The sequence below is a fragment of the Hemicordylus capensis genome, chromosome 4, assembly GCF_027244095.1.
Source record: "Hemicordylus capensis ecotype Gifberg chromosome 4, rHemCap1.1.pri, whole genome shotgun sequence".
NCBI classification, from domain to species: domain Eukaryota; kingdom Metazoa; phylum Chordata; class Lepidosauria; order Squamata; family Cordylidae; genus Hemicordylus; species Hemicordylus capensis.
In genome coordinates this window covers 266,583,676-266,598,880 of record NC_069660.1, presented here as the reverse complement: position 1 = coordinate 266,598,880, position 15,205 = coordinate 266,583,676, and the positions used below count along the sequence as shown (strand labels likewise).

At 41.0% G+C, this 15,205-nt stretch overlaps 1 protein-coding gene across 7 annotated transcripts in view; it reads left to right on the top strand.

The window, feature by feature from the left end:
• Nucleotides 1–15,205, top strand: part of PPP1R42 (protein phosphatase 1 regulatory subunit 42) — a 50,945-nt gene that overhangs the window by 18,699 nt on the left and 17,041 nt on the right. For 6 of the 7 annotated variants that reach the window (XM_053249752.1, XM_053249754.1, XM_053249753.1 and 3 more), the window contains exons 6-7: nt 11,272–11,389; nt 14,383–14,514. In XM_053249752.1, coding sequence (XP_053105727.1) covers nt 11,272–11,389; nt 14,383–14,514 — 250 coding nt within the window. Of the gene's footprint in view, nt 1–8,450; nt 8,496–11,271; nt 11,390–14,382; nt 14,515–15,205 lie in introns of those variants that run through there. The other variant, XM_053249757.1, reaches the window with a different exon arrangement.

Genomic DNA, 15,205 nt, shown 5'->3' with positions numbered 1-15,205 from the left:
CATTCCAGTTCCAATGGACACACAGCTTATTCTATTTGTTCCCCTCATAACCATTACTCAAAAGGGTAGTAGCAAAGATCTTACAGGATGGCACTCGTTGCATACTAATAACTCCATAGTGGCCAAGACAACCATGGTTTCAGTGAGTACTCAGACTGTCAGCAGGGTTACACGTATGGTTAAAGCAGATGATGGATCTGGTCACATAGGAGCACAGACATCTGCCACATCCAAACCTACAAACGCTAAGACTCACGGTGTGGTGGATAAACTTTTAGACAACATTTTTTTGAACGATAAAAAGGCGTCCACGAGAAAGCACTATAATGCAAAATGGAAACAGTTCAGAGCACATGCTAAGGCACAGGGCTTCAGAGCCAAGGATGCCTCCATAAGAGAGATATTGTGTTACCTCACAGTGTTGAAGGTGGAAGGCTTGGCAAACATCTCACTGAGGGTACATTTGGCTGCCATTTCCTTCTTGCATGGTGGTGTGATGGGAAAACTGTGTTCAGTCACCTCGATGATAGGAGATTTTTAAGAGGTGAACAATCAGTACCCGCCGATGCGGAGAACCATGGATAAATGGAGTCTTTCTCTGGTCCTATTGGCCCTAACAGAGAGGCCATTTGAACCCATGGCAATGGTTAAACTTAAAATAGTGATGCTTAAAATAGTGTTTCTGATTGCCATTACTATGGTGAAAAGGGGTGAGCGAGCTCACCACATTGTGTATTGACAAACCATACACAAAGTTCCACAACAAGGTAGTAATGCGGTTGGATCCAGAATTCAGGACCAAGTTCATTTCTGACTTCCACATGAATCAAGATATTGTCTTACCCACCTTTTTTCGGAATCCTGAGTCGTCACTGGAAAAAGTGAAGCATAGCCTAGATGTACGACGTGCTTTTATATTCTATTTGCAGAGGATGTTTGCAATAAGAAAGATGAAACAACTGTTGGTCACTTATAAACTTGGGGACATCCAGTTTCTAGACAAAGGATCTCTCATTTGTTGGGGTTTGTTATTATTTTAGCAAAGCGTGTCTACAAAAGAAGCTATGCACTCCAGTTACAGAGTAAAGTGCAGAGTTTAGTTGTTGCAGCTATTTAAAGAACACGCATGGAGATTGTTGTACAATCTAAATACTAAGTTGATTTATTGGTGAAGTACATTTGAAATAGGAAAGACCTATTCTATCTATCGGCTACATAATGAATAGGCAGGGAGAGAGAGAGATGTTTCCACCTTCTCTCTAGGAAGAAAGGAAGAGGACTGACTCACTACAGGAAGTACCTGAGGAGTCATGGCAGGGGTCAAAGAGTAGAGGACAGGTAAAGAGACCCTCAGGGACAGGTAAAGAGACCCTCACTAACTACCTCTACTCCCAATGCCCTTAGTGGTCAGTTGGTGCAAAAGGTTGATGCACTGGAACTCCATATCCAACATCATTGGCTAGTAGAGACTATCTCCCTGACCTGCAAAATGCAGGAGCTAGACCCTCCTACAGCAGTGAAGGTCCACTCTACGAGGGCATATGCGTCTTTGGCAGAACATTTGTCTGGAAAAAATTTCAAGGATATTTGTATGGCTGTGACATGGGTATTGGAGGAGAATGCGTTTATGAAGCACTATGTGGTGGACCTCCGCTCTACAGCAGCAGCAAATTGTGGGAGAGATGTACTCAAGCGAGTTTTGCAGTAGGTGCCTGCTGCTCCCTTCTTCAGGAGTAGTGAAGCTCGTGAGACACCCACTTTTATGGATGTTACCAGATCACAACCCAGATAAACATGTTGTGTACCTATAACAGGTGATCTGGTAGGGATCCAGTAACTTTCATAAAACCCTCCCATCCTTCCGTGCTTCAGGCACTGCAAGCAGGATGATCTATATCCACACATTAAGAGGGAAGGCTGCATTGGAGCGGCCATCAAGAAACTGAGCAGTGAGGCGCCAAACCACTGATGTGCGCAGGCGCGAAGCATGTGTCGAGGGCGGTTGGTCAGTGCTGTAAAGAGCTAACAGCCACTCTCCCCACTCACCAAAAAATAAAGCCTGCTTCCTTATTTGTGGGGATTTATTTTTTTAAACTCTGTGTGCACCACAGTGCTATAGATAGCACTGTGTGTGGCACGCAGAGCATAAATAGACCATCCCTGTCACTACAACCTCTTAAAGGTGCTTCTTCTTTCCTCCCCACCCACCCACCTCAGGTTTAGGACTTTTTTAAAAAAAACCAAGATGTCTGGGAGAATGCAAGTCGGACACAAAACAAAACAGGGTATGAACCTGAACCAAATGGTAAACCAAAGCAATACAAAAGATCAGGAAAAAACTGTAGTATGATCCTAGGTTATATATATATATAGAGAGAGAGAGAGAGATACACACACACACAAAGAATATAAATGGATATTTTAATAATAAAGGTTAATAGTGCTGCATAAAAATACTTAAAACTTAACAAGGATTATTTTAATTTTATTTATTTTTATTTAATTTATATATATATATAAATATAATTTTATTTTTTATTTTAAAAGTCATAATATATTCAAAGTCCTCAAACATATGCTGGTTAAGTAATTCAAGTATTGTAAAAGTCCTCAGACATATGTTGACTTAATCGTGTAGTCTTGTAGTTCCAGGTGAGTTTGAGTCCTTATAGATCCTTAAAAAGACAGGCGCATTTTGACTTGTAGTCTTCCTCAGTGATTTTCTAAGTATTGTTCTCATGAGAGCAATGCGCCTCTAGACTCTATGAATAAAATATCCCGACTCTATAAAAATTACTTCTGACCTCTGTTATACACCTATACTCATCACCTTGTAAACTAAAATAAAAATGGAAACAAGCTTACCCTTTTCATCCAAATGAATTTTCACAATCTTTCTAAGGTCCCTTTCTCACTCAATAGCTATAATCAGCCAGCTATGGCCAGCCAGTTCAACAAATAGATTCATTTTCTTGCAATTTGATTTGAGGCTGAATCAAATAGCAAAAAACTCTTCATGCACACCCCTAACTGTTAGAAACCTCAAGAAGGTTTGGGTTTGTGCTATCTACATATTTAGGTTTTATTTTGTAAGAATAAGCTGTTCTCCCAGGAAACTTGGGTATGGAGGCAAAAGTTCTCATTCTCTTTATTCATCTGCAGTAGTCTTCCTTTATGAGAGGCTTGGCCAATAAACGCCATCTTTCTGTTAACAAATTATGTGAGGTGGAAAGTATCGTGTTATTCCAGATCTCCCTGCATAGTCTAGAGTGCTTGGAGTTCAACTCTGCGCTTCCTTTTAGACCATTTGAAAAGTATATATTCAGGATATATCCTTCCATCTTAGGGCAATGCCTGTTAAGTCCTGGAGTTCTCGAAGAAGGGCAAATTTGCTTGCAAAGGCACCACCTGGTCTCTTCACTTTCTAGTTGTGGATGATTAATGAGGAGGCACTTTCCCCCTGTTGCACGTCTGGAGACTGGATAAGAATTGTCAATTATCTCAAGTGAGGGAGGGGTGTGTGTGTGTGTGTGTGTGTGTGTGTGTGTGTGTGTGTGTGTGTGTGTGAATAAGATTCTATCCAGAAGGGCTTGTATAACCTGTTTATATGTCGATTTATCTGGTGCGGGCAAAGGGGAGTCTCCAGTAGAGTTACTCCTATATTCATCTATGGTTACCATTGAATCTTTGGATCCTTAACTTGGAAGAGAGTCATCTAATAACTTGTTTTCTTTAAAGGTGAAGTATTTGGCCTACATTCCTCTTACTTCTCATCTGGGAGAACACTAAAGTCATAAGGCTGGTTACTGGTTGGGGTTAAGAGACAGGAGCCATCTGCCTCTTCTTGTGGAAATTAAGTTGTGTTCTGTTTTGCCTGAGAATCTCTGAGGTTGCCCCTTAGATTACTGTTCTTAGCACAGTAAGGTGGAGCAGCAGACAGAACAACTGATTCTATCAAGAAACATATTACAGTGAGGGTAGCCTGAAGTCCTGAAATTAATTGGTCTAATCTTTTTTATCTTATCCAATATTTTCTCAACTAAAGTTGAAGTCATAAGACACTGATCACCCCATACATTACAGAAGTTATCATGAAGCAGAAGGTGTTTCTTAATGAAATGATTATCTCAATTGAGTCAAGTGAATTGACATTTAGACAAATCATCTGCCATATCCCCAACTAAATCAGGAGACAAAAATCCAAATAAGGAAGAAATAATTTCTATTTACTATAGTCTGAATTTGGGGAAGATCCGGGGAATAACAGCTGGTCTTGTGGTAGCAAGCATGACTTGTCCCCTTAGCTAAGCAGGGCCCACCCTGGTTGCATATGAATGGGAGACTTGGTGTGTGGGCACTGTAAGATATTCCCCTCAAGGGATGGAGCTGCTCTGGGAAGAGCAGAAGGTTCCAAGTTCCCGCCCTGGCATCTCCAAGATAGGGCTGAGAGAGATTCCCGCCTGCAACCTTGGAGAAGCCACTGCCAGTCTGGGTAGACAATACTGAGCTAGATGGACCAGGGGTCTGACTCAGTATATGACAGCTTCCTATGTTCTTATGTAACCCACTTCACTCTCAGAGTTGTTGTCAGGCCACTCAAAGGTTTTGTGATCTAGCTCCTGTCATGACTATTTAAATTTCTTACTCATGCACCCTCCTGATTTGCATTCTCTTGGGGAGAATCAACAGTAAGTACAGGTGAAAAATAGACCAGTATAGGTTTTTGTTGAGGTAGAGATCAGTCACCCTTCTCGAGCGACCTCTTCTTTTTTTCTCTTAGCCATTATAAGGTAGTGTTATGACCAGTGCAGATTGTTGTGATGTGTTCTCATACAGTGTCTTCCTCATAAGCATAGGCGGAACTGGGGGGGGGGGCCAGGCAGGGCACGTGCCCTAGGTGCCACCGAGGTGGGGGTGCCACGCCATTTCCTGCCACCCACACCCCATTGCCCACCTGCCCAGCCCCAGGGCCCCTCAGCCACTTGCCTCCAGCTCCAGCCTAGGATCGGGGAGGCCTAGGATTGGAGCAGCCTGCAAACTGCAGAGCTCTTCTCTCCCCGCCTCTCAGCTGATCGGCAGGTTGGCGGGGCTTCCAGAGAGGCCTCCCAGTAGGCCTCCCTGAAGCCTGAACTCGGCAGGCCCCAGCAAGCCAGGAAGGAGGCTGGCAGAGCTCCCTGCAGCAGACCCTCCCTGCAGCAGACCAGACCATCCAGCACAGCTTTTGCAAGGTAGGCTGTGAATTCCTTTTTGTGGTTACCCCCGTATATAGGGATCTGCTTGCCATAGGGCTTTGATATGGGTGGTGGGGCGAGACTGAGAAGTCTCTGAATATTTAATTTAAAACAGATTGAAAAATGTGCTGGCTTTAAAAACAAAAATTATCTAAGGCCTATAAGTGGCTTGTTTCATGTCAAAAAATTGCAAAAACTTCTGGAACAAATATTTATTTATTCATTCATTCATTCTTTCATTCATTTATAAATGCACTTATGTTCAAGTTGTTTTGCAACCCAGAAGGTCTGAGTGAGAACTGTGAAGCATGTGTTGTGCTTTTATTTTATTTTATTTTTCTTGTGTGTGAACTGCTCTCCAATAACTTGCAGGGACTTCAGGGTAAATCTGGCCAACATGTGAATGCCAGAGGAGATATGTGTTAAAGGGCTTTAAAAGCCTCATGTGAAAAACCTCCTGGAATCAAACTTTACTGAATTTGTTCAGAATTCTGAGAAAACAAACATAGGCTCACCCTGCATGGTTGAAAGTCTCCTTTGCTAATCTGCAGCGAGGGGGCCATTTTAATAATTAGCGTTGCTAGGCTAGTGTTCTAGGAATTAAAAGTAGCACAAATAGATAGTACTCAATGTATATCACTATATACTGTGAAGTGTGCATGTGTGTATTCAGTGAAATGTATTTCCAGGCAGCATACTTATTTTGAAATATCAGACTTAAATCCTTGGGGGCCTGGGATGTGTGGAGGCCCTGGACTTTGAGGGGCTGGGGGCCCATTTTAAAATATCATCTTGGCCCATTCCAACCTTGCTATGCCCCTGGCGGTCACTACACATGGGTTTCTGCACAACACCTGCCCAGAAGAAACTTCCATGTAGAAAATGTGTCTCTTGTAAATTGACCCTGAATTTTCCATCCATGACTGGGATATCTGAGAGTTAAGAGTCAATAATAAAAGAACAGCACACTGCTTGTGACAGGAAGGGGCAAATTACAATCATTTCCTAGTCTGGCAGGGGCTGGTTTTGGCCCTGGCAGAACTTGGCAGTCTGCTCCTGTTGCAAATGCCTCTGTCTAGTGTGGCAAACTAATGTATCCTCCTCCGTCTTGGTATCAAAGTAAGCACTGGTGTGGTGAATGCACATATACCCCATCATGAGCCAACAGTCATCATAAGACAAAGGCTGGCAGGGATCATTCACTGGTTTATAGACCCACCACCACCACCTTCTTCTTCCCCTATTTTGCTAGTGGCTATTTGGGCAGGTGATCCTCTAGGACAAAGTCATGTTTTTTAAAAAGAATGAGATGAGACAGAGAAAATGACACTTGGAATCCTCGCATAACTCCTGACTGTTGTTCTAAGTCTTTTACAGAGATGGCTCATGTTTTCAGGTTTTGATCAACAACCATGTCTAGATGGTACAGTGTTCCTTTTAACAAGGATTTCCAGATATTGTTGACTACAAGTCCCATCATTCCTGTTTGGACAGGGGCGCAATTTCAGTGCTTGCCCTAGGCGCTATTTTCCCTAGTTACGCCTCTGCTCATAAGAGTAGAGTTAGTGTCCTAGATGGGTCACTGTCTCCACCAAGTTGCCATCAGTTACTAAGAGTGCACTTAGTGTTGCACTAGCTTCAGCAGCCCCACTCTTTAATAGACAGACAACAAGTTGAGGGGGTTCAGGCTTGATAGTTGCTGGGAAGGGCCCTCAGCCTGAAAACGCTTCCAACTTCCCCAAGCAGGCCGCACCCATTTCTGGTCTGTTTCTGCACACTTCATTGGATGTCCTTATGATGGCATAACAATAATATACAAAAATTGCTAGGTAATATTTTTAAAACACTTTCAACCTGAGATTTACAAAGTGATGCAAATATTTCTATTAATCTTTGGTTTTATTACTTTTAATTTGATAAAGGTTTTTTTAGAAATACTTTGTCTCGTTTTTGTATAGAATAACAAAGGTATCAACACCCTTATAAAACAAACACTATGATCCCTAAAATATTTGCTACAGTCAAGTGTTTCGTGAGGGAAAGGCTATGTACACCAAGTGGAATATGCCTAAGCATGGATAGTGTTCCCATTCTGTATAAGAGAGTGGGAAACCCCAGCATGCACTGGATTATGGCATATAAATTTACATTGTAAGGCTGTCATCCTAAAATATCTGTAGCAGTACAAGTCCTCTTTATTCCAGAAGGGCTTGTGATGGTTCAGTGTTCTGAGGATATGGTTGTAAATCTTTAATTTATTCAACCTTTGGCCATTATTGATTATGACAACAGGATATCAAAAAGATGAATTCCTTCACTTCACAATTCAGTCAGGAACAAGAGAAAAAATATGGATTTTTTGAAATAGATAATGGCAGACCGTCAGAATGATGACAAATTGCTGTCTACAGATGTACTTAGGGCACTTGAGCTAGACACAGCCAATAAAAATTGGAGCACACTGGTCAAATGCAGGTTCTTAAATGGCCATCATTAATTGGGAAGAAGGCTATAGCCAGTACTACGGATGTCATCTAAGGCTTTCACCCCCCCAGTGTGCCTAGAATATAATTTGCTCTTTAGTATTTTGGAGCAGACCTCTAAGTGATAGCATGACATGATCATTTATCAAACGGAGACTGCCCAAAAAAGTGTCTGGTCCCTTTAGTACAGCTTATTGAAAGGTTGGCAAGTGAAAGCACTTTATTAGAGACAGGAAGGCAATGAACAACTAGAGCGTATCCAAAGGGTAATCATATTTCAACATGGGATTACTACACTCTTATATAAACATACACTGGCGTGAGCATGTTCTGAATCATTTATCAACTGAGTAGTAGTCAACAAAAATCTGCAAATTCTGAGGGTACATTCATCAAAGTTTAGCTCTATACTTTGCAAGGTTTTGAGAAATCTATACTGTTTTACATTTTCAAAAGTACTCTAGTTGAAATAAATTTTCAGAATTAATTCAAATTCTGTCTTATCAAATATATTGTGTCATTTGCTGGTATCTCACTTTTTATTTTCATTTTATTTTACTTAGATTGTCAGTCCCTTTAGGACAGCAAACTATCTTATTTCTTTTGCCGCTTTGAGAAATTTTGTTGAAAATAGAGAAATATGTTTAGAATATATAAATAATAAAGAGAACAAAGGCATGAGTATGTGCTCAAGAATGGTCTCTGTTTAAAAAAATTACATTCTATATTTCAACAGTGGTGAAAACAACAAAGAGAATGGCAAGGATAACAAAAGATAAATGTGAGCAAGTTCTCAGCATTTGTTTCAGTTTGGGAAATAAAATATATCTGCAAATCACAGATGCATGTAAATATTAATGAAAACTTTTCTTTGGGATTAATGTTGCAGAAGCAGAGCATTCATACAGATAGCTCATTCTCTGATAAGTCATCACAGTGGGAAAGCTTTATCTTTTTTTTTCTTCACACTTCTGCCCATGTTCTCTTCGACTGTCTTTCCACTCAGCATGACTCCTCTGGGGATTTTGCCATTAATACTCCAAAGAATCATAACCTTTCTAAAGTATGAAAGAATAGAAAGTCTACAGCCTGAGAGGTCTATAGCCTTTGCTCTCTTACCTTTTAGGTTTGACTTAGTGTGCCTGGATAATTAGACAGACACTGGGAAGAGATTTTAACAAATGTTACTGTACTGAATAACTTGAGAAGGTGTGCTATACATTCAAAATAAAAATGCCAACACATTGGTTCAGCTTGGAGCACTATGTGCTTGAAAGTGGGATTTTGCTCAAATATCCTCAACTAAATGGAGAGCCTCATGTGCAAACAGGTGCTTCAAACTTAGTTCCCCACACTGCCCAAGAGTTCTGCACACACACAGACCTTTCAAAAAAAAAAATTAGACTTCTGCCACTCAAACATTCAGAAAGGGAAGAAGAAGGCTGAATTCAGTTCCCCTCTCAACTTGTTCCCTATCAAACAGCTGATCAGGAGGATTTTAACCATTTTGAAAGAGCTCCACATGTGTGCTGCTTTGATTTGGGGTACAAAACTCTAATAAGAGATTTTGAATGAATTCTAGAAGTATAGTGCAAGCACAGTAATAATAGCTATTGTAAAGCTACAGGTTTGTTGTAACAAATTTTATCAATAGAAGCATTAAAAGGATTAATTAATTTCAATTAGTGAAGTAAGCAAATTCCTTTCAATTCAACTGCCTAATGCTGTTAGATCTGGAACGGCATTGGGATGTATTTGGACAATGCATAACCATGACAAGGCCCAAGCCTGCCAAAACTTGCAATTCATATTTCCTTATTTATATATTGTAGTAACAAAAAGTTTGATCTAGGTCACATTGCTTACAAAACAAAAAGGAAACCCACACTAGAGAAACAACAGTCACCCTTCTGTTTAGGCTCCAGGAGGATAAATGACCACTCATAGATGTGGAAGGAAATTGTTGCATATATTGTCTTGTATATCAGTGGAATAATAATTACAAAACACTTTGGTCTTCATCCAAACCCATGCCACTTTGCAAGCATGCAAAATGATTTTTACTGGCAACCCTCTTCCCATGACTGATTCAATTTGGATCTATTCGGCCCACTTCTAAAGGTCCAAGGAGCACCAAATATGGTTGGTGGTTAAGTCCCCATGGGTGCCACCTACCACCCAAATTTGAAGGCAGTGGGGCACTTGGTTGATTTTTAATGATTTTTTTTTTTTTACTGATTTTGTAGATTTCTGCCATAGGAAATAATAGGGATTCGAAGTTGCCCTATTCCTAACCCTAACATGGATCCAGCTTTAATTTTTTTTAAGCTATGCTCTAGCCCTTGAAGAAGTGGAGTTATGGAGCAAAATGTGTGCTCACTATTTTTCAAGTGTTTGGCCAAGTGCCATGTGTCAACTACACCCCCACCCCCCTGAACAATGGGGTACTCAGTTTATTTTTGAATAAAATAATATTTTTGAAGTGTTTAGATTCTTTGGTGTCTTCATTACATACTTTCATTTCTTCTGTTTATTTTGACCCCACTGCTTTGCAGGTGGGGGTGGAGAATTAGTGGCATTCCATGTGCCAACTACCCCCCAACCCACAAGCCACCGGGGCACACAGTTTATATTTTAGGAATTTTTGAGGTGTTTAGACTCTTTGGTGTGTAATGAATCCTCATAGGGATTCATTATGAGGAAAGGTTATTAGACACCAAAGAGTCTAAACACTTGAAAAAATTCCTAGAACATAAACTGAGTAGTACCCCCTGCCTTGCGGGTGGGAGGGGGGTGTAGTTGGCACATGGCAGTTGACGGTTGGCACTATCCAAAGACAGTCAAAATGAATAGAAGAAATGAAGGTGTGTAATGAATCCTCATAAGGATTCATTTGAGGAAAAGTTATTATACACCAAAGAATCCAAACACTTGAAATATAGTGACCACACATTTTGCTCCATAACTCAACTTCTACAAGGGCTAGAGCTTAGCTTTTTAAAAAAATGAAAGCTGGGGGAATTAATAGAAGGAACCTGAATCTTGAATCAATTCAAATTGAATCTGGTGCTATTTAATTGGAGCTCGAATTTGGCCAGCAATGTCTGGGCAGATTTGTTTCGAGCTTGAATCACCCGAATTGAAAAGATTTGGGTCTAATTGATTCAAATCCAAATTGATTCACACATGCCTATTAAATACTAATTGTGCACATACTTTGATTAAAAGCTATGGCAATTACAATAACTGTGTGCAAGTGGTGCTTGTGCTTCCACATGGTGTTTTGAATTCTGGCCCATATTTTATACTTAAAAACACAAAAGATTGATCAAAGTAAGGAATAAGGAATAAGAAAAGTAAGCGTCCCTTTTTTGTTTTGTATGTAAAGTATATTCATTGCTTAATTTAACATTCTTGAGTCTGACATGTGATTGGAGTTAGCTGCATGGATAATTATTTGGAACGTTTAGATTTAATTGAATAAATAGTTTAATTACACCATTGGGATAGATATTTATGCTTTTTCTTTTTCTTTTCTTTCTTTTTGGTGTTTACAGGACTTGGAATGTGTTCTGAGTGTATGGACCAAGCTATGCAAAATAGAGCTAAATGGGAATCCTGTTTGCCACAAACCAAAATACCGGGACAGGATTATATTACAATCGAAAACTCTTGGTAAAATGAAATGTCTTCAGAGAACCTACCTTTTACAATAAATTATATTTTATTTTTATATTTTAAAACTATGCTACATTACAATAAACAATAAAATAAAGCATGAAAGCCTTTGCACAGTTCCCCAAGAGGAAGCCTCACTGAATTTGTTAGTACTTAATTCTAAGTAAACATGTATTGAGTTGGGAAGTTTCAGGCTTGTAAATAGCTACTTCCCTGGTCACCTGTGGTGAGTAAGAATTGCCTCAAAATGAGTAAGGGGGGGTAACTCTAATAAGTAGACTGTTGCTGTTTATTATTATTTTAGACTGTAAATGACTAAGATATGTATATGTCTGCAGGCAGACAGTCTAGAAAGAATTGTTGTGAACAACTAACTTTTGCAAGGCTGAGGTGTTAATCAAAATACTCTGGTAAAATGTTTTTTTGTTCCCCAACACAAAACATGCATCATTTGAGATTCATATGACCGTCCCTGCTTATATTCAAAGGAATTCAACTGAATACGGAATTCAGTGAGGCTTCCTCTTGGGTAATTGTGCAAAAGGTTGCATGCTTAATTGCTGTTTCTTTATTATATTTCCACTCACCCTTCATCCAGGTGAGTGAAAGTAGCTCCAGGTGAGTGGAAGTGAGAGTTCCTCTCCCATTTTTAGTCTCATAACAGCCCAGTGAAGTAGGTTAGGATGGCAAAAGGTCACCCAGTGATCTTCATAGCCAACCAGGACATTTTCCAGATTACGAGCTTTGTGCCAGTAGAAGTGTTGTAAGGTGTGATGGAATGGTGCAACCGTTCCAAACCGCAACGCAGTTTCCAGGTGCTGGGATGTCCATATTCTCCTTGAACTGTGTTATCTTCCCCCTCCTCCTGCCCCATTTTAGGCCAGTGGGAGTCGCAGAGGGATGACATGATGTCTTTTTTAAAAAAAATCTTATCTCCCTTGTGCAAAGCGGTCAGGGAAAGCGCCTTTCAAAAACAAGAATTTAATTGCAGCATTGCACTCTTGCGCAAGCACTACAGCAAAACAAACAAACCAATGGCGGGGAAAGCACCACTCCAAAATGAGATTTTAATTGCAGTCTTGCACCCTTGCACAAGTGATCCAGAAAAACAAACAAACAAAAATGGCGGAGAGGGCCCCTAGATAAACATCAGAGGAGTTGGGGATTGGGTGGATTTTGAACAAGAGGGTCACAACAGGGGAGCCAAGGCAGCTGTCCCCCTTGCTTTGCCCCCGAAAAGTGGTGAGCAAAGCAAGCCCGGGCAGAGCCTCTTGGCTCTTAAGGCTCTGCCCACCTGCATGCAGCTGCCCCTTTGCACACTGTAAAAATTAAAAAAGGAAGGCAGGGGGGAGATAAAATAAAAAGACAAATAAAACCGAAGCAGGAAGGGGCAAAATGGACAGATCGCCCCCCCACACACACACCATGAACCGTCCACACCACACCACTTACACTGGGGCAACATCATTGCAACCCTCCAGCAATGAAAAAATATTGCTACTTTCCTGCAACTCAGATGCAATGTTTTAGTACTGCAGCACAGCAATAAAACCCAAAATAGGGCATTAGAAATATGGACGGCACTTCACTGCAAGCGATGTTGGATTGCAGGCAGTACGGATCACAGGCAGCACACTTAGCGAACATGTTATGAAATTATTGCAGTGTGTAATTCAGAAATTGCCCAGATATTTCATTATGGTCTCCTGAATCTGAGGGTGAAACTAAACGGTACATATATAATGTGATTAGGACTTGTATGGTTGATTTTGTTAACATAAATAGCATGCACTGGGGGGCCTGCACGTGACCAGGACTGTCACAATGGAGTTAACACTTTGTCCCCAGTGTGGTTACAGTCTGGGTTCTCCCTGTGGGTTCTTTGTGTAGCTCCCATTGATGACAGTAGGGGCTTTACTCCAGGGGCAAAGAGCAGCCACTCGGAGGGAGGGATCTAATTTGGGACCATGTTGGGGCAAAGGATTAAACCTCCTTCCTCCAGTGGCAGTCCTGATTGGTTTGGGGCCCCCAATATATGCTATTTTCATTAGGAAACTCACACAGGCCCCAATCATGTAATAGACTAGTTTGGCCCTTATTTCTATATTTTAGCCACTGCTCTACATTAGGCCACACCCAACACAATGGCTCATTATGTGTAAATATGATAATCCTGTTTCTCCTGGTGTTTTTGTGATTACATGCTAGCATAGACTAAGATGAAATGAACTTTTAAAAAACCTTACTGGAGGAGAACCAGCCCAGTTTTTATCTTCTGCTTTGGCTGCTACTGTACCAGCAAAAGCTAGTCTTTATTATTTTAATTTAATTTTGTTTTGTTTTTATTTATAGCTAAGTAAACTTCTAGAAGTTCTTTGGGAACTTCTTTTGTTGAAAAGTCGTATATAAATATTCATAGTAGTAGTATTAGAACAGCTATGGTGTCATTTTGTAACCAGACAAACTGGCCAAAGTCACATGGCTATATCCACTTGTCTCTAACATTAACTGAAAGCTCCACTAAGTCACTGATTAGTGCAGAGTTGTACTGACAGGACCACTCTTAAGATGCTGCTACCTTCTCTGGCCTTCTCTCTGTCCTATATCAACTACTGTGGAGAAAGCCAAAGTGGGTTTTGGTACAATAGCAGATGGCAACCAGGGGAACAAATCTCATCTCACAATGGCAACAGCATGGGTAGGGAAAGGGCAGTATTTACTGAGATGAGCTTCTCTGCTGCATTGTGTTAAGAACATAAGAACAGCCCTGCTGGATCAAGCCCAAGGCCCATCTAGTCCAGCATCCTTTTTCACACAGTGGCCCACCAGATGCCGCTGGAAGCCACAGGCAGGAGTTGAGGGCATACCCTCTCTCCTGCTGTTACTTCCCTGCAACCATGTTCCTAAGGATACCAAAGCCCTGCCTGGGGGGGAAATGAATGATCCAAACTAACCTGGCTTTTTGCTGACTTATGTTCCAATATTTTCAGAATCCCTTGATGGGAAAGAAATAAAAGAAATGGAAAGGCAATTCCTGATGAATTGGAAAGCGTCCAGAGAAGCCAGAAAAAAGAACAAGGCAGAAAGCACAATGAATGAGAATTCATCATATTCGCGTTTTGGTATACAGCCTATATTTTCATACAGCCTATGAACATTTAGGATCTGGGTCATGATCCGTAGAATCCATTCGAGTGGGTTCTGCGCCTGCGCAGAAGCCTTTTGGTGTCGAGTTGTACAGCTCCTTTTCGGCGCCTGTGCCCCACCCCACGTGACCACGTGGCTATTTAAGGCGGGAGGAAGTGCAGGCACCTTGGTTCCTTTGCAACCACCGTGGAGATCGGTTCACTCAGTTTCTATGGCTCCTTCGTTCTGGTTCCTTAATCTCTCCAAAAGTTCTACTAATATTCTTGTATTCTCAGGCTCTGACCTTGGACTGGCTTTTGAAAAGGATTCTCTGTGTGATGATTCTGTTATACCACCTGATCGGACTGACTTCTGGCTTTAGAACCTGGACTGCTTAACATTTGCTGTCTACTCAAAAAAGTATTTATTTGACGAACTGATTGAACGGCTGCTGGCTTTGACCTCGGACTGCTAACGACTACGTCTTCGTGAGTAACTATGAATACCCAAAAGGGTAAAAAGACCTTCAAACACTGTGAGAAATGCAAAGCAAAATTGCCCTCACAAGATGAGCATAATTTGTGTTTGCTCTGTTTGGGTGAAGCTCATGTTACCTCCTCATGTAAGATTTGCCAATCGTTTTCTAAACAAATGAGAAGAAACACGAGAGCTTCATTTGAGGGCCGC